Raw genomic sequence first — 20,077 nt, 5'->3', positions numbered from 1 at the left:
CCTGACCCACCCCCCTCCCCTGTCCCCCACACCGCACCCTCCTATCCTCCTGACCCACCCCCCTCCCCTATCCCCCACACCCCACTCCCCCATCCTCCTGACCCACCTCCCCTCCCCTATCCCCCATCCTCCTGACCCACCCTCCCCCGTCCCCCACACCCCACTCCCCCATCCTCTTGACCGACCTTCCCCCTCACCTGTCCCCCACACCCCACTCCCCCATCCTCCTGACCCACCTCCCCTCCCCTATCCCCCATCCTCCTGACCCACCTCCCCCTCCCCTATCCCCCACACCCACTCCCCCATCCTCCTGACCCACCCTCCCCCTCCCCTGTCCCCCACACCCCACTCTCCTATCCTCCTGACCCACCCCCCTCCCCTGTCCCCCACACCGCACCCTCCTATCCTCCTGACCCACCCCCCTCCCCTATCCCCCACACCCCACTCCCCCATCCTCCTGACCCACCTCCCCTCCCCTATCCCCCATCCTCCTGACCCACCTCCACCTCCACTGTCCCCCACACCCCACTCCCCCATCCTCCTGTCCGACCTTCCCCCTCCCCTGTCCCCCACACCCCACTCTCCTATCCTCCTGATCCACCTCCCTTCCCCTATCCCCCACACCCCACTCCCCCATCCTCCTGACCCACCCTCCCCCTCCCCTATCCCCCACACCCCACTTCCCCATCCTCCTGACCCACCTCCCCTCCATCCCCCATCCTCCTGACCCACCCTCCCCCTCCCCTGACCCCCACTCCCCCATCCTCCTGACCCACCTCCCTTCCCCTATCCCCCACACCCCATTCCATCCTCCTGACCCACCCTCCCCCTCCCCTATCCCCCACACCCCATCCTCCTGACCCACCTCCACTCCCCTATCCCCCATCCTCCTGATCCACCCTCCCCCTCCCGTCCCCCACATCCCACTCCACCCTCCTGACCCACCTCCCCTCCCCATCCCCATCCTCCTGACCCACCCTCCCCCTCCCCTGTCCCCCACACCCCATTCTCCTGACCCACCCTCCCTTCCCTATCCCCATCCTCCTGACCCACCTCCCCTCCCCTGTCCCCCACACCCCACTCCCCCATTCTCCTGACCCATCCTCCCTCCCCTATCCCCCATCCTCCTGACCCACCTCCCCTCCCCTATCCCCCACACCCCATCCTCCTGACCCACCTCCCCCTCCCCTAGCTCCTACACCCCCATCCTCCAGACCCACCCTCCCCCTCCCCTGTCCCCCACACCCCACTCTCCTATCCTCCTGACCCACCCCCTCCCCTGTCCCCCACACCCCACTCCCCCAGATCCACCTCCCTTCCCCTATCCCCCACACCCCACTCCCCCATCCTCCTGACCCACCTCCCCTCCCCTATCCCCATCCTCCTGACCCACCTCCCCTCCCCTCCCCTATCCCCATCCTCCTGACCCACCCTCCCACTCCCCTGTCCCCCACACCCCACACCCCATCCTCCTGACCCACCTCCCCCTCCCCTAGCTCCTACACCCCCATCCTCCAGACCCACCCTCCCCTGTCCCCCACACCCCACTCTCCTATCCTCCTGACCCACCCCCTCCCCTGTCCCCCACACCCCACTCCCCCAGATCCACCTCCCTTCCCCTATCCCCCACACCCCACTCCCCCATCCTCCTGACCCACCTCCCCTCCCCTATCCCCATCCTCCTGACCCACCTCCCCTCCCCTCCCCTATCCCCATCCTCCTGACCCACCCTCCCACTCCCCTGTCCCCCACACCCCACTCCCCCAGATCCACCTCCCTTCCCCTATCCCCCACACCCCACTCCCCCATCCTCCTGACCCACCTCCCCTCCCCTATCCCCATCCTCCTGACCCACCTCCCCTCCCCTCCCCTATCCCCATCCTCCTGACCCACCCTCCCACTCCCCTGTCCCCCACACCCCACTCCCCATCCTCCTGACCCACCCTCCCTTCCCTATCCCCATCCTCCTGACCCACCTCCCCTCCCCTGTCCCCCACACCCCACTCCCCCATTCTCCTGACCCACCCCCCTCCCCTGTCCCCCACACCCCACTCTCCTATCCTCCTGACCCACCCTCCCCCTCCCTTATCCCCCACACCTCACTCCCCCATCCTCCTGACCCACCTGCCCTCCCCTATCCCCCACACCCCACTCCCCCATCCTCCTGACCCACCCTCCCCCTCCCCTGACCCCCACACCCCCATCCTCCTGACCCACTTCCCCCTCCCATATCCCCCACACCCCCATCCTCCTGACCCACCTCCCCTATCCCCCACTCCCCATCCTCCTGACCCACCTCCCCTCCCCTATCTCCTACACCCCACTCCCCGATCCTCCTGACCCACTGCCCCTCCCCTGTCCCCCACACCCCACTCCCCCATCCTCCTGACCCACCTCCCCTCCCCCCCACTCCCCATCCTCCTGACCCACCTCCCCTCCCCTATCCCCCACACCCCCATCCTCCTGACCCACCTCCCCCTCCCCTATCTCCTACACCGCCATCCTCTTGACCCATCTCCCCTCCCCTATCCCCCACACCCCACACTCCCATGCTCCTGACCCACCTCCCCCCCCATCCTCCTGATCCACCTCCCCCTCCCCTATCTCCTACACCGCCATCCTCCTGACCCACCTCCCCTCCCCTATCCCCCACACCCCATCCTCCTGACCCCCCTCCCCTCTCCTATCCCCCACACCCCTATCTCCTACACCACCATCCTCCTGACCCACCTCCCCTCCATCTCCTACACCTCCATCCTTCTGACCCACCTCCCTCTCCCTCACTCACCCCTTCGTAACCCTCGCCCTCCTGTGTTCCCTTCCCCTCCCTCGCACCGGTGACAACTCTCCCTCACTTCTCCCCCACCCCCCCGACTCACAGTGTACCGCTGGTCGTCAGGGTGGACTGCCACAGCAACATCCCCCAGCATGGTCTCCGGTCGCGTGGTTGCCACGACGATCTCCTCCCCTGCAGTGAGAGAGTGAGAGAGGGGGAGCGTCAGCTGGGGAGGGGGTTGCAAGGTTGGGGGGGTGGAACGGAGAGGGGTGGGGGAGATGCAAGAAGGTTGCAGGAGGGCCAAGGGTTGGGTGTGAGAGGAGGGAGAGGAGGGAGGGAGGGAGAGGAGGGAGGGAGGAAGGAAGAGGGAATGACTAGCTGTCCCCATCTCTGGACCCGTGCCCAAGCTGGGCAGTGTGAGAGCCTTACCCAGGGTGTGTGGGCACCACGTATGCCAGGGTGCCTACAGAGACCCCCAGAATCAATGGTCCTCTCTCCCATCCCCCTACTCAGTGCCAGAAAGGGAGAACGCAGAGTGCGACCCACCATCCCCTGGGAGCCAACTCAATCAGCAATCAGGGTCGGCCCAACTTCCCCGGGAGTGTGTGTGGACACCCCACCCTGCAAAGCCCTCCTCTCTCACCACCGTCCTGGATCTGGTAGGCAAAGTTCATCAGCTCTCCAAAGACCACCTGCTCCTGGTATCCAGGCACCGAGATGGGAGTTCGTCCACGCAGGGGCTGGCTCTCCACCTGTGAAAGGTTAAGTGGGGCCAGAGGTCAGGATCCGGAGTGGAGGGAGGTGAGAGTTCAAGATACAGATCGGGTGGCGGGGGGGCGGTTTAGACACAGAATGGAAGAGTCAGTATGTAGAACTGAGGAGAACAGAGGTCAGGATCCCAAATGGAGTTCAGGGGTCAGGATGTACAGTGGGAAGTCAGGGGTTAGGATGCAGAGCAACGGGGTCAGTGGTCAAGTTCCCAAGTGAGGGTCAGGGGTCAAATTTCAAGGTCTCAAGGGAACAAGCGTGGCGGTTTCTGGAATTCTGGGACAAGGAATGGGGCTGCTTGCCCTTCACGGGACAGAGACAGGGCAGAGGGCCACCTCTACCCACACCAGCCACTGGGAGGCTGAGGGGGCTGAGGTGCTCTCACCAACCACCGTGGTCCCGGTGTAGGCTCCCACAGCGCTGTAGGCGGGGGAGCTGGAGGGCTCAGATGACGTGGTCAGTGAGCTGTCCGGTGAAACAGTGCTGCAGGTCAGTTGGGTACCGAGGTACAGGAAATAGCTCTTGAAAACATGCCTTCCAGATCATTCCACACTTTGGAACGGAGATAGTAAAAAGAAAGCAGAATATAGTGTTCCAGTTACAGAGAAAGTGAAGTGCAGGGAGTCAAAGAGCAAAGGCAGTGACAAGACAGACAAGGAGATGGGGTCCGCTCGGGAGACAGACCAGGAGACGGGGTCCGTTCAGGAGACAGAGGAGAAGACGGGGTCCGTTCAGGAGACAGAAGAGAAGACGGGGTCCATTCAGGAGATAGATGAGAAGATGTGGTCCATTCTCGAGTTCATTCTAGTGGGGTAGAAACTGTCCTTGAAGCTGGTGGTACTGATCCTCAGACCTTTATCTCTCTCCAAATGGGAGAAGGGAGAAGAGAGAACGACTGAGGTGGGTGAGGTGTTTGATTATGCTGGCTGCTTTCTCGAGGAAGCAGGAGGTGTAGTCAGAGCCCATTAGGGTCTATTTTCTGTGCTTTAGTGTTCCATGACATGACTGAACATTGAACTGAACTTCCCCCGGCAGCTTTATGACTAATACAAGGGGAAAATTTTTAAAATGGTGTCCAAGTGGTTGTTGTGATGTGTCTAGTGTGCTAGTGTAGTCACTTCTCTGTGGATTGTCACCTTGTCGTGGTGGAGAAGCTTGTGTGGTCCCGAGATCCCGAGAGCGATGCCGTCTGGAGCTATACTGCTGGTAGGGTCACCCATGGCAGTAAGGTCGAGGGTGAGGTCCCTGACAAAGAACAATCCAACCAAGACCTCAATGGTGGAACAGGCGGATGAAGTTACTTCAAACTCAATGGCTGTGAAGGCGGATGAAGGCTGCAACAAATCCATCAGCTCCAATCGTCGTGGTTTCCATGTCATTGGAATCAGTGGTTGATTTGTGAAGTATCGTGTGCTTCTCGGAGTGCAACATCAAGTACACGTTAAACAAATACACGCACAGGCGTCTTCGCTCTGTGGGCCACTTCTTCAGAACGAAGACCATCATCCTCGACCTCGAGGGATAGCCACGACAACGAGGACAAGTGTAGTAGGTAGTGCTTGTCATTCCGCCGCTGACTAGCAGTCGTGAGAAAAGGAGAGCTGAATGTGTAAGTCTCTCCCTGCCAGTACATAGTCTCTCCAACAACAAGCCTCATGTAGTGCCTCCTCCCTAACGACACACTGAAACTGTTCTCAGACTCAGGCTGAACTACAGAGGATGGGGAGGAGTTCCTGACTCCTGCACACGGGCCTATCAATGTGTGGACACGCCCTGGTGCTCGTGAACCAGATCCCCTAGCTGTGGGTACATAGCCCCACTGCCTTGTGGCTGGCCTTGGGAGAGATGAAGGCTACTGGAGTAAACCCAGACAGCAAATCCAGAGTGGAGCCCCTAAGTTGGCTGAACATCCTTCTGGCAGCTCCTGCAACCAAGCTGGTGCCAAACGTATTGCTTCATAAGCTTTCCTTTGGACTCCACCGGTGAGGCCGAGAGAGGGATCTTGGCAACTGGGCATCTCAGGATCTCCATACCTTCCACCCAGGCTTGTAATGATGATCAGCATCACCCATTGTCCTTCGAGACAGCCAACCACCACCCATCTTAATGTGACTGGTTAAAAGTACAGGAAAGTTCAGAGACAAGTTCCTTACACAGAGTGCTAAGAGTGAGGAACATCCTGCCAGGGGTGCTGGTAGAGACAGATCCATTAGGGGCAGTTAAGAAACTTATAAAAAGACACATGAATGATCAGAATGGAGGGCTATCAGGCAGGGAAGGGTTAGATTGATCTTAGAGTAGGTTAACAGTTTGACACAACATCAGGAACTGAAGGGCATTTACAATGTTCTATGTACAATGCATAGCAAACTTTTCAACCTGAGGGGAAACGATTCTGGTTTTCTTTAACTCCGGGAGACTTTAGTAAGGAGATTTCGGCCGTCAATCCCTTGGTGGGAGTGGGGGCGGTACCTACCTCGATGTCAGATATGGCAGAGTTGAGGGCGCACGACCAATTGACCAGACCCTGCCCGCGGTACACCAAGCCTGCCTCATGCAGACGGACAAATGCCTCTGTCACGGCCTCGCAGTAACCCTGTGGGGGGTGGGGGGTGGGGAGATGCAGAGAGAGGTGAGGCTCTGGGTGGGAAGAAGGGTGAAAGTGTCTGATGAGAGCTTGGGAGAAAGAGGACGAGACATGATCGGCCCTCAGGGACAATATTGCCTGTGCTGTACAGAGTCCCAAATTCAACTACATCCCTTGTGCCTGCGCAGGATCCATACCCCTCCACCCCCTGCACGGGCTTTATTTGTTACACTCACATCGAAATCCACCGTACAGTGAAATGTGTCGACAACCAACACAGTCCAAGGATGAGCTGGGAGCAGCCCACAAGGGCTGCCACATCTCCGGCGCCAACATGCCAAGCACAGCCACAACTTGCGAACCCGTACGTCTTTGGCATGTGGGAGGAAACCAGGGCCCCTGGAGGAAATCCATGAGGCTTAAGAGGGGAACACACAAAATCCTTATAAATAGCACTGGGAACTGAACCCTAATCACTGGCGCTGTAAAACATTACACCTCTTCAACACCACTGTTTCCACCACCACCAGGCACCCATCACCCTGTGTAAAATACTTTCCCCTCTCACCCATGTCCTCCGGTACGACATAACTACCCTACTAAGAAGAGTCTGACTGCCCGATCTATGTCCTCCATAATCTTGTAAACGTCTGTCAGCTCCGAAGCTCTAGGGAGAAGATCTCTAGGCATTCATCCTCCTCAGCCTGTAACCTCAGCACCACCTTCTCACCCGCTTGATCAAGGCGGGTGTCTGCTCTACAAGTTTTCAAGTGCTTGGCTCCCTCTGCTCTTTGAGGAGCACTCAAGTCCCCCTCCCCGAGAGGAAGGATTCATCACGCGTCTGTCACCCCCGGCTCTACGCTCGGCGTGGGGGTGTGTCACCACTCACCGGGTCCATGGTGAAGCAGGCCCGGTCCCAGTCCAGCGAGGAGCCCAGGCGACGCAGCTGACGGTAGATCTCCTCGCCCTTCCTGCCGACAACACCCAGAGATTAGGGAGGGCCGGGGGATGCAGGTAAGGGCGGGCTGGTGCTGGAGGAGAGCGAGGGATGGGGAGAAGAGGAGGGGCAGTGGAGTGGGGCTGGGATAGGGAAAGGGAAGGAGATGAGGACAGGGGAGGGGATGAGAGTAGGGGAGGGGAGGGGAGGGGATGAGGGGAGGGAAGGGGAGGATGGGAGTGGGAGGGCTGACTTGTTGAGGGACCCCACAAACCAGGGGAAAGGTTCCTGGGGGAATGCCACAACATCCCAGATGGGGTTGACACCTCTGGAATTCTGTCTCCCAACTGCTGCTCCTGCCCCCATCCCGATACCCACTGCACCAGACTGGGATAGTGAGGGGGGCCACTCCCTTCAGACCAGGGCAGCTAGAGGTCCCACCAAATCAGGACTGACAGGAGGACGCACCCCCTCTGTACCAGCAGTGTGAGAGGGAAACGGCAACCTCTTCGGACCGGGACAGTGAGGGACCCCGACCCCCACCCCCTCCAGAATGGGACAGTGAGGGACCCCGACCCCCACCCCCTCCGGACCGGGACAGTGAGGGGATCCCACACCCTCCGGACCGGGACAGTGAGGGGATCCCACACCCTCCAGACCGGGACAGTGAGGGGATCCCACACACTCCGGACTGGGACAGTGAGGGATCCCACACCCTCCGGACCGGGACAGTGAGGGATCCCACACCCTCCGGACCGGGACAGTGAGGAGATCCCACACCCTCCGGACTGGGACAGTGAGGGACCCCGACCCCCACCCCCTCCGGACTGGGACAGTGAGGGATCCCACACCCTCCGGACCGGGACAGTGAGGGATCCCACACCCTCCGGACCGGGACAGTGAGGGACCCCGACCCCCATCCCCTCCGGACCGGGACAGTGAGGAGATCCCACACCCTCCGGACCGGGACAGTGAGGGATCCCACCCCCTCCAGACTGGGACAGTGAGGGACCCCGACCCCCACCTCCTCCGGACCGGGACAGTGAGGGACCCCACCCCCTCCGGACCGGGACAGTGAGGAGATCCCACACCCTCCGGACTGGGACAGTGAGGGACCCCGACCCCCACCCCCTCCGGACTGGGACAGTGAGGGATCCCACACCCTCCGGACCGGGACAGTGAGGGGATCCCACACCCTCCGGACCGGGACAGTGAGGAACCCCGACCCCCATCCCCTCCGGACCGGGACAGTGAGGAGATCCCACACCCTCCGGACTGGGACAGTGAGGGACCCCGACCCCCACCCCCTCCGGACTGGGACTGTGAGGGATCCCACACCCTCCGGACTGGGACAGTGAGGGATCCCACACCCTCCGGACCGGGACAGTGAGGGGATCCCACACCCTCCGGACTGGGACAGTGAGGGACCCCGACCCCCACCCCCTCCGGACTGGGACAGTGAGGGATCCCACACCCTCCGGACCGGGACAGTGAGGGGATCCCACACCCTCCGGACTGGGACAGTGAGGGACCCCGACCCCCATCCCCTCCGGACCGGGACAGTGAGGGACCCCACACCCTCCGGACCGGGACAGTGAGGGACCCCCCCCCATCCCTGCGTTTCGAACTGTGGAACCGATACTCACTCCTCCTTCCATCGCCACACCTCCTGCAGGAACTCGTGGCGGGACAGGTCCCGGCGGCTAATTCCACGCTTACGCTGCAGGATCTTCTCCACCACCACCTGACGGGGGAGGGAGGACAGTCAGGACAGGTTTGTGGAGCTGCGTCTGGCCATTCAGTCCATTGAGTCTGATCTGCCCAGGACCTGATCTGGCTGTTGTTTTTCCTCAACACCATTCTCTCAGTAACCTTTAACCCCCCCCTTACAAATGAAACACTCTCCAAACTCTGCTTTAAATTCCCAGTGAGTTGGCCTCCAGAGATTCACCTCTCTATAGCTGAAGGAAAATCCCTTCATCCTGTGCGTAGGACCTCTGATATTCTACTCTCCGACAAGGAAACACACACAAAATGCTGGAGGAACTCAGCAGGCCAGGCTGCATCTATGGAAAAAGAATAAACAGCCAATATTTCGGGCTGAGACCCCTCAGCTGGACCGGAATGGAAGGTGAGAAGTCAGAGTAAGGTGTGGGGGGGGGGGCGGGGAGGATGAAGTACAAGGTACAGGTGGCAGGTGAAACTGGGAGAGGCAAGGGGTGAAGTAAAGAGCTGGGAAGTCAGTTGGTGAAAGAGATACAGGGCTGCAGATGGAGGGATCTGACAGAAGACCATCGAAGGGAAGGGGGAGCAGACCAGAGGGAGGTACTGGGCAGGTAAGGAGATAAGGTGAGAGGGGAATGGTAAGAGAGAAGGTGGTTGGGGGGGAACATTACGAACTTTGAGAATGGATGTTCGTACCATCAGGTTGGAAGCAACCCAGGCAGAATATAAGATGTTGCTTCTCCAACCCGCGTGTGGCCTCATTGTGACAGTAGAGGAGGCCGTGGACTGAGATTTGGAATGGGAACGGGAGTAGAATTGAAAGGGTGGCCACTGGGAGATCCCGCTTTTTGTGGTGTTAGGGTTGGGACTTCCCTTATCATTTTCGTAAACGGTTCGGCGGTGAACGTGCACAGCACAGTGAAGCAGAGCCAGTGGACAGCCTTCCTCCTGACGGACCCAGGATAGGTCCTCGGAGACGATGCTGCTGATCCCTCAGTGAGGATTGGTGTGTGTTCTCCCCACCCCGTCCACAGTCAGTCCCCCCGTCTTGCTACTGGCAAAAGGATTGTCAGGTGAAACATTTTGGGCATTCAAGCCAGTGAATGGCGGGGCACTGACAAATGCTGTGGAACAGAGACGCCCGGGAGGACAAGTGACACGGGTAGACGGGGGCGGGGGGGTGAAGGTTTAGCACGCCAGCCTTCATCAGTCAGCGTGTCGACCTTAGGGGAAGGACATTATGTTGCAGATATGCTAGTGACTGGTCACCCTGTTAGAGCAAAGATGGAGAGGGTGGGGAAGAGATTTACCAGGACGCTTCTGGACTAGACGGCCTGACTCTTAGGTATAGGGTGGCCAGACTGGATCTTTATTCACCAGACCTCACAGAAGTTCAGACAACCAGCAAGGGTACGGACAGGGTGGACAGTCATAGTCTTTTCTCCAGGGTTGTCGAGTCCAAAACTAGAAGACACAGATACAAGATAAGGGGGCGGAAAACAGTACGGAAACAGATCCTCCAGCCCATGATGTGTGTGCTAAACACAGCTGCAAATGAAACCAAATGCCCGTTGTGAAGAAAGGGCATTTCTGTTGATGCTGCCTGAGCCGCCAAGTTCCACCAGCATTTCGTGCGCTGCTCTAAGTTTCCAGCAAGTGCAGAATCTCTTGTGCTTCAAAATCCCTTCTGCCCGCACATGCTGATATCCCTCCATTCCCCACATCTTTCACGACCGACAGATGCAAACACCACAAGCACAACAGCATCCACCACCCTGGTGCCGAGGCAGGGTCAGACCCAGTCACAGGGAGAGCTGAAGGGTCAGGATGCCTGGCACTGCCCCCCCATATCCACCAAGCAAGAGGCTGAGCCGGGGACACGGAGACGAACCACGACTCACCTGTGTGGCAATTCCGGCATGGTCGCAGCCCGGGAGCCAGAGCACCTTGCGGCCCCGCATTCGCTGCCTGAAAGGTAAAAGGTCACGACCTGTGAACACTCTCCAGGTCACAGTGCGCAGAGCAGAGTGAGAGCAGCCAAGCAGTTGGAAAACTGCACTTGCAAATAGTGCAGAATGCAGCACAGGAGCTCCACAGTGTTATGCAGAGTGGTTTGCAAAGGTACTGTACCCCAGTGTTAGACAGAGAGAGACGTTCCCACAGGTACTGTAACCCAGTGTTATACAGTGAGCTGTTTCCCCAGTGTTATGGAGAAAACAATCTGAACAGTACTATACCCCAGTGTTATGGAGAAAACAATCTGAACAGGTACTATACCCTGGTGTTATGGAGCATCTGACTCGTCCGTGTTCCCAGGTACCAGGTCGTTGTATTAACACAGTGATACCCAGGTACAGCCTGTTACCTGTCTATTGTACGTCCGAGCGGACACTCACCATCGGACCACAGCGTCTTCGATGGCCACGGTCAGCGCGTGACCCAGGTGCAGGGAGCCGGTGACGTTGGGCGGTGGAATACACAGGGCGAAGGTGGTCTCCTCTTGCTGAGACAGGCGGGCCTGTGGACAGAGTTGGACACAGTCGTTCTCTCTGAGCTCAAAGCCCCGAGCCCCTGGGTCCACAACATGGACCTCCCCTCCCTCTCGCCCCTCCCCACACGCACCTGATACTCCGGCTTGAAGAAGCCTTGTTGCTCCCACCAGGGGTACCAGGCGGCCTCCACGTACTGCGGGCTGTAGGAGTCAGGCAAGGGGACTGAGGTGTCTGCAACAGGGAGACAGTGTTAGGGGACACCGGGGTTCCACCAAGCTCAGTCGGTGGGAGCATCCCACAGTGCCGGAGCTGAACAACACAGAAGCTGGCCTTTCGGACCGACCCTCTCCCTAGTACCCCAGTACCTCAGTACCTGCAACACAGCATCGAATCACACCCTTTGGCCCACTGTATTCACTCTGACCCCCTCCCCAGCATCCAAATACACCAGCAACTAACCCAGCAGAAACAGGCCCTTCAGCCCATTGTATTTGAACTAGCCCTCCCCCGAGCGCCCATACACAACAACAACTGTAACACAGCACAGAATCAGGCCTTTCAGCCCATTTCCCCCATGCTGACCAACAGCCGCCTCCCTGGGCTGCTCCCATTTGGCGACACGGTTACGTAGCGGTTGGCGTGACGTGGCCACAGCTGGGGGCGTCGGGGTTCGGAGTTCAATCGCGGTGTCCTCCGTAAGGAGTCTCTGTACATCCTCCCCGTGGAACGCCTGGGTTTTTTCTGGGTGCTCCGGTTTCCTCCCGAGGTCCAAAGACGTACCGGGCAGGATAACTGATCGGAGTAAGCTGTCCCGGGAGTAGGTTACAGTTAAGTCAGATTTGTTGGGGATTGCTGGGCAGGTGGAAGGTCTTGAAGGGCCTATTGCCCTGTATCTCAAAATAAAAACAGGTGCCCTATCACCCTGGTGTTGTTGTCAAATCACTGAACTTTCACAGCTCACACTCGTTCCTCAATCTTGCTTTATTTAACTGTGCAGGTGGAGAACAGCCTGTTCCCTGGCACCAAACTGCCCTGAAGCTTGCACAAAATTTTTTTTACTATTATACAGAAATGCGAAGAAATTTTTTTAGCCAGAGGGTGGTGAATCTATGGAATTTGTTGCCACGGGCAGCAGTGGAGGCCAAGTCATTGGGTGTATTTAAGGCAGAGATTGATAGGTATCTGAGTAGCCAGGGCATCAAAGGTTATGGTGAGAAGGCGGGGGAGTGGGACTAAATAGGATAAAATGGCGCAGCAGACTCGGTGGGCCAAATGGCCTACTTCTGCTCCTTGGTCTTATGGTCTTACAGGTTGGATACAGATTGAAACTTTCTGCATGCTCAGATTCCTTATTTGCATTATCAGTAGATAACGTACAACTGTGGAATTGCACAGCACAGAAGGCCCTTCAGCCCATCAAGTCTGTGTCAACCATGTCCTTATCGTTCTAGTCCCATTTACCCACACTGGGTCTGCATCATCCTCTGTCCCGTCCAGAATATAACTTGTACATCCTGAAAGTCTCTGCTTCCTCCACCCCTCGGGCAGTGCGTCCCAGATTCCACGCACCCCACCCCTCGGTGAAATACACCTTCTCTCCACCTCTCGCCTTCCACCCATCCATTCTCGGTGAACAGTTACTTACTGGTCAGAAACGAGAGTCACCTTCCCCTGCTGTTCGCCAGGTCTATTAACCATCTGGGTGAGAGGGCAGAGGGGAGATGGCTGGTACAGGGAGGAGAGATGAGAGTGGAGTGACAGGGGCGAGTAGGAGGAAGGGACGACAAGCAGGTGGGAAAGGGCTGGAGAAGTTGTGGGGGACTGAGGGAGGGAGGGATGACAAGCAAGAGGGGAAGGGCTGGAGGCAGCTGCTAGAGGAGACTGAGAGGGAAATAACTGGGTAGGCTTTGTGTTACAGCTCCTTACCCTCCACTAGCTGTCTACCCATACCGCCCTCCCCAGCCTCTACGTACCTTTCTCTTTGCCTATGTCCATCTATCACCCACTTGTCTTCATCTCCCTACACCCCCTCCCCATCTATCAATTACCCCTCACTCCCGCGAGGTTCTTTCATCCCCTCGGACCTCCCCTCCCCTCCCTCAGACCTGACGTGACTGCTGGCTTTGGGGACCCCGCGTAGCAAAGACCACAGTCGGCCCCAGCAGACTCGTCCCACCTTTTGGGGACCCCGCGTAGCAAAGACCACAGTCGGCCCCAGCAGACTCGTCCCACCCTTCGGGACCCTGTGTAGCAAAGACCACAGTCGGCCCCAGCAGACTCGTCCCACCCTTCAGGACCCTGTGTAGCAAAGACCACAGTCGGCCCCAGCAGACTCGTCCCACCCTTCGGGACCCTGTGTAGCAAAGACCACAGTCGGCCCCAGCAGACTCGTCCCACCTTTTGGGGACCCAGTGTAGCAAAGACCACAGTCGGCCCCAGCAGACTCGTCCCACCCTTCAGGACCCTGTGTAGCAAAGACCACAGTCGGCCCCAGCAGACTCGTCCCACCCTTCGGGACCCTGTGTAGCAAAGACCACAGTCGGCCCCAGCAGACTCGTCCCACCCTTCGGGACCCAGTGTAGCAAAGACCACAGTCGGCCCCAGCAGACTCGTCCCACCCTTCAGGACCCTGTGTAGCAAAGACCACAGTCGGCCCCAGCAGACTCGTCCCACCCTTCGGGACCCTGTGTAGCAAAGACCACAGTCGGCCCCAGCAGACTCGTCCCACCTTTTGGGGACCCAGTGTAGCAAAGACCACAGTCGGCCCCAGCAGACTCGTCCCACCCTTCGGGACCCTGTGTAGCAAAGACCACAGTCGGCCCCAGCAGACTCGTCCCACCTTTTGGGGACCCTGTGTAGCAAAGACCACAGTCGGCCCCAGCAGACTCGTCCCACCCTTCGGGACCCTGTGTAGCAAAGACCACAGTCGGCCCCAGCAGACTCGTCCCACCTTTTGGGGACCCAGTGTAGCAAAGACCACAGTCGGCCCCAGCAGACTCGTCCCACCCTTCGGGACCCTGTGTAGCAAAGACCACAGTCGGCCCCAGCAGACTCGTCCCACCCTTCGGGACCCTGTGTAGCAAAGACCACAGTCGGCCCCAGCAGACTCGTCCCACCTTTTGGGGACCCAGTGTAGCAAAGACCACAGTCGGCCCCAGCAGACTCGTCCCACCCTTCGGGACCCTGTGTAGCAAAGACCACAGTCGGCCCCAGCAGACTCGTCCCACCTTTTGGGGACCCCGCGTAGCAAAGACCACAGTCGGCCCCAGCAGACTCGTCCCACCCTTCAGGACCCTGTGTAGCAAAGACCACAGTCGGCCCCAGCAGACTCGTCCCACCCTTCAGGACCCTGTGTAGCAAAGACCACAGTCGGCCCCAGCAGACTCGTCCCACCCTTCGGGACCCTGTGTAGCAAAGACCACAGTCGGCCCCAGCAGACTCGTCCCACCTTTTGGGGACCCTGTGTAGCAAAGACCACAGTCGGCCCCAGCAGACTCGTCCCACCCTTCAGGACCCTGTGTAGCAAAGACCACAGTCGGCCCCAGCAGACTCGTCCCACCCTTTCCCCTGCCTCATCCCACCCTACCTTTCTTCTCTCCGGGATGCGTTGGAACGTCATATGTAATCACCGGCAGCTCCGGCCACTTCCGCTCACCGTGTTCCTGTGGCAAAAGAGCCTTGGTTATCCCGTGCAAGGTTGGAATTGGAATTGGCTCATTATTGTCACATACACTGAAGTACAGTGAAAAACTTGTCTTGTAAACTGTACATGTAGATCAGATTGTCACCCAGAGCACTGAGGTAGAACAATAACAGAATTCAGGAGAATGAGAGGAGATCTTGTAGAAACATATAAAATTATGAAAGGGATAGGTAAGATAGAGACAGGGAAGTTATTTCCACTGATAGCTGAAACTAGAACTAGGGGACATAGCCTCAATATTCAGGGGAGTAGGTTTAGGATGGAGATGAGGAGGAACTGCTTTTCCCAGAGAGTGGTGAACCTGTGGAATTCTCTGCCCAATGAAGCAGTGGAGGCTACCTCAGTAAATAAAGTAAATTTAATACAAGGTTGGATAGATTTTAGCATAGTAGGGGAATTAAGGGTTGTGGGGAAAAGGCAGGTATGTGGAGATGAGTCCATGGTCAGATCAGCCATGATCTTATTGAATGGTGGAGCAGGCTCGACGGGCCAGATGGCCGACTCCTGCTCCTGTTTCTTAGCTTCATATATTAGAATGCAGAGTAAAAGTGTTACAGCCACAGAGAAAGTGCAGACAGACATTAAGGTGCAAGATCATAACGAGGAGGACTGTCTGGCCAACAGTCCATGTTGTCATATCAGAGAACCACTCAGTTAGACCTCTATCAGCGGGGTAGAAGCTGTCCCTAAGCCTGTTAGCCGTGCTTTAAAACTTCCTCCCGATGGGAGGGACGAGAAGAGAGAGGGTAGGGGGTGGAGCAACCCTACCCACCCCCTACATTCTCACTTCTCTCTCCCAACGGGCTAGGGTGTTTGACTATGTTGGCTGCCTTACAGAGGCAGCGAGAATTGCAGAGAGAGTCCGTGGAGGGGAGGCTGGTTCCTGTGACGTGCTGTGCTGTGTCCATGACTCTGTGGTTTGTTATGGTCACGTGTAGAGCGGTTCCCGTGCCAAGCCGCAGTGCATCCAGATGGGATGCTTTTGATAAAAATTGGTACGGGCTGACGCGGTCATGCCAAATTTCTTTGGCAGTGTTTGGTTGGAGCCGGACGTTACCTTTCACCCCCCCCCCCCCAACTGACAGGGGCGCAGCATCTGTTACTGAGCTCCTGTTGGTCCGTCACAGTCCCAGCTCGTTACTATCAATGCCATAAACAGTGGTGTAGTGCAGGGAGGGCGACACTGTTACACAGCAGATATAGTTCCTCCCTTCGTTACAAACCTTCTATATACAATTGAGCATCTAGGGAACTGATGAGGTTGGATTTGCCCAGCTTCTGCAGGGTGGCAGGCATCTTAGCCGGCTGGTGGTGCAGTGGCATCAGCGCTGGACTTCGGGGCGAGAGGTCCCGAGTTCGATTCCAGCCGGCACCCTTGCACGCTCCCCATCCGTGCTGGGTTAAGAGTTGGTGATCTCTTAAAAAAAACACTCACCCAGCAGAAGGCAGTGGCAAACCACTGCTGTAACTTGCCTCGTACACGATTTCCCACTACGTCAAAGCAGCGTGGAAGGAAATCGCCTGCTAACTGGAAAATTCCAGATGTGACATACTTTAATTAATTAAGCATTTCTGAGGGTGGCAGGCATCTTCAGCAAGGAGTGGGCCATTTCTGCAGAGTGGAAGGCAGCTTTAGCAGGGAGTGCAGACATCCCACCTCTCCCAGAAGTTCCGGGAGTCTCCCGCATATTGATAGCGGCTCCCTGATGCCCGCAAATTATATACCATATCACGGAAATTGATTTTTTTGACAGCGAGCAAGACGGAGAGAGCGAGTGACGGACAGAGCGAGAGAGTGATAGAGAGAACATCCTGATTGGTGTCTCTTTGTGCTAAGTAGACCTATCGGTTTTCTCTGTGGGCGGGCTTTACAGTCGACCTCTCTCTCTTTCATTGTCATCAGTTCAGTTTAGTGTCCTGCAGCGCCATGGCAGTGTGTTCCAAAAAAAGAAAATATAAAACACACTTCACCCCAGACTACACTAAAGTGTACCCCGGCCTAATAGGGGTCAAAAATAATGACAGTGTTGCTCGCTGCACTGTTTGCAACAGTGACTTTTCTATTGCCCATGGTGGGTTAAGACTGTAAAAGACATGTTGAGGTGAGTTTAACAGGTGTCATTCGTTCATTAGCATAGCTAACGTTATTTAAACTAGCTGGCTGGCTGCTAAGGAGCTACTCTATTGATGTCCTACGTGATGAGGCCAAACTCCCAAAGACTTGCTTAAAGTTGCAATAGAATAAAAAAAAATAACTCCATGATAATATAATATAATTGTGAATCTGATGTCTTGCAAAATTAACAAATTCATTGACACAGACTGCTATGAGATTGAGACTTCTGGCAAAATGCTCAAATCTGCCAAGCAAAGCAAAATCACAGTACAAGGAAAGTTTGCAAAAGAAATAAAAAAGCTACTTGCATTAGAATTTAGCTATTAGCATTGAGACTGCCGACAAAATACTCAACAAGGAATGTGTGTGTGTGTGTGTGTGTGTAAATAGTTTCAATATGTGATCAAATAAATTGTTGTGTTCTTTCATAATCAAATGTCCTGTATACATACACCCTTGGAGGCCGACGGGGGTGGGGTGGAGAATATGGGGTTGCGGGGGGCAGGGGTGTTGGTGCTACCTCCCTGAAATGAGTTTTTGCAGGGTGGGATGTCTGGGAGTGGGCCATTTCTGCATTCCTCCACTCCCTACCAAGCCCACCCCGAGCCGCAGCAATCGGGCTGGGTGGAGCCGAGCCGATCAGACTCACTCGTTTGCTAAGCCAGGGAGACCCTGCGGCAGCCATTCTTTCTGCACCCGATCACTCTCCCACCCCCGATGCCATTATGATCCTCTGCCACACACCACCCTCTGTTCACTTCCAACTGAACGGCTCAGGTTGCAAACAGTTCTCAGGGACAGAACACTGTCATAACCCGGAAACGGTGTTTTGAGGGGAATGTGGTGCACACCTCGCACAGCCTACACGAACCTCCACCTTCCCCAACTCTGGACCCACCAGACCAGAGCTTCCAGCGTTGGGGAAGGATGGCGGGTGGGGGAGATGGCTGAGGGAGGACAAGTCTGTCCAAGGTCAAAGTTCAAAGTTAAGAATGTAAAGTATATGTACGAACAGGTATAATGAAAAACTTAAAAATTGCAAAAGCATCACGGCCACATTGCATGAGGTGCGTAATACACAGAACAAAACAAGATTAATGATACAATAAACTGTGCCGTTTTCAGCAATTAGGGGAATGCAATGCACGTCTAGCAGTAAGAGCGGGGTCAGGGGTCATCAACAGGGAAGGTCAGGGGTCACCATGGGGAAAGGTCAGGGTCAATTGTGGTGGGCGGGAAAGGCCACTGGCAGGAGACGGGGCGTCGGCAGCCGCTCCCACCACCCCCTTCCCCCGACTCACCCCTCCGGCGCCCCCCCGGGCCTCTATCACCGCCTCCCGTCGCCGCAGCCGCCGCTCCTTCTCCTCCCGCTGCCGGACGCGGTTGCGGGGGGCGGGCCCGGGCGGGCTGCTGCTGTCGCTCCAGGCGATGCTCCGGAGTGGGAGCTGAACCCGCGACAGGAAGGTGCGACCGCAGCACCGTCTCACGGGCGCCGCCATCATGTCCCTGACGGTCACCGGAAGGGGCGGGGTCAGGGCGGGGGCGGGGCCCGGGCCCGGCTGTCAATCACAGTCGGGAACACAAAACGCTGCCGGAACTCAGCGAGTCGGGCAGCGGTATGGATGTGTTCGAGTCGCCGGTCGGGTCCCCTCCAGACCAACCCAGCTCGACACCCCTGCCCTCCAGAAACACCTGCTTTTTCTCCCGTGAATGCTGTGTCAGCAGGGGCATATGTTCCCCCCTCATCCACCGGTGGTATCTGCATATTACTCCCACCGTCCGGGTAGGCCATGCCATCTTCTTGCAGCTACGATTGGGCGGGAGCCTAAAGCCCCACACCACCAGGTTCGAGAACAGCTTCTTCCATTAAATCAATCGGTACAACCTCAATCAGTACAAGACCATAAGACACAGGAACAGAATTAGGCTATTCGGCCCATTCAGTCATGGCTGGTTTATTTTCCCTCTCAACCTCTTACCCGGTAACCTTTAACACCCTGACTAATCAAGGAGATGGTGGACCTGAGCAGGGCTAGGGTACTGGTGACCCCTGTTTCCATCCAGGGGGTCAGTGTGGACATGGTGGAGGATTACAAATACCTGGGGATACGTATTGACAATAAACTGGACTGGTCAAAGAACACTGAGGCTGTCTACAAGAAGGGTCAGAGCCGTCTCTATTTCCTGAGGAGACTGAGGTCCTTTAACATCTGCTGGACGATGCTGAGGATGTTTTACGAGTCTGTGGTGGCCAGTGCTATCATGTTTGCTGTTGTGTGCTGGGGCAGCAGGCTGAGGGTAGCAGACACCAACAGAATCAACAAACTCATTCGTAAGGCCAGTGATGTTGTGGGGATGGAACTGGACTCTCTCACGGTGGTGTCTGAAAAGAGGATGCTGTCTAAGTTGCATGCCATCTTGGACAATGTCTCCCATCCACTACATAATGTACTGGGCGGGCACAGGAGTACATTCAGCCAGAGACTCATTCCTCCAAGATGCAGCACAGAGCGTCATAGGAAGTCATTCCTGCCTGTGGCCATCAAACTTTACAGCTCCTCCCTTGGAGGGTCAGACACCCTGAGCCAGTAGGCTGGTCCTAGACTTATTTCCTGGCATAATTTACATATTACTATTTAATTATTTATTGTGCAACTGTAATGAAAACCAATTTCCCCCAGGATCAATAAAGTATGACTATGAAGAACCTACCGACCTCTGCTTTAAATATACTTGATGACTTAGCCCCCATAGCCATCTGTGGGATAAATTCCAAAGAGTCCCCTCACTCAGGCTAAAAAAAAAAATCCCTCACTACCTCCATTCTGGAGGGACGTCCTTCTAGTCTGGTCCTAGGCTCCCCCAGTACAGGAAACATCCTCTCCACCTGCACTCAGTATAGGCTCAGTAGGTCTCAGGTCTCTTCCCCCGTCCCCCCCCCCGCATTCTTCTAAAGGCCAGTGAATGCAGTCC

General features: G+C 56.7%; 1 protein-coding gene across 1 annotated transcript in view; it reads right to left on the bottom strand.

The window, feature by feature from the left end:
• vars2 (valyl-tRNA synthetase 2, mitochondrial) overlaps nt 1-18,649 on the bottom strand; it is a 39,158-nt gene extending 20,509 nt beyond the window's left edge. The window contains exons 1-10 of the mRNA XM_063048136.1: nt 18,406-18,649; nt 14,872-14,947; nt 11,416-11,516; nt 11,190-11,311; nt 10,695-10,761; nt 8,715-8,812; nt 7,021-7,102; nt 6,021-6,140; nt 3,420-3,528; nt 2,880-2,968 (exon numbers count right to left, since the gene is read on the bottom strand). Coding sequence (XP_062904206.1) covers nt 2,880-2,968; nt 3,420-3,528; nt 6,021-6,140; nt 7,021-7,102; nt 8,715-8,812; nt 10,695-10,761; nt 11,190-11,311; nt 11,416-11,516; nt 14,872-14,947; nt 18,406-18,606 — 1,065 coding nt within the window. The 5' untranslated portion in view covers nt 18,607-18,649. The remainder of the gene's footprint in view (nt 1-2,879; nt 2,969-3,419; nt 3,529-6,020; nt 6,141-7,020; nt 7,103-8,714; nt 8,813-10,694; nt 10,762-11,189; nt 11,312-11,415; nt 11,517-14,871; nt 14,948-18,405) is intronic.
• Nucleotides 18,650-20,077: the final 1,428 nt, after the last annotated feature.

This window comes from Mobula hypostoma, chromosome 5 (genome assembly GCF_963921235.1).
Source record: "Mobula hypostoma chromosome 5, sMobHyp1.1, whole genome shotgun sequence".
In the NCBI taxonomy this organism is placed as follows: domain Eukaryota; kingdom Metazoa; phylum Chordata; class Chondrichthyes; order Myliobatiformes; family Myliobatidae; genus Mobula; species Mobula hypostoma.
This window is presented reverse-complemented; position numbering and strand designations above follow the sequence as displayed.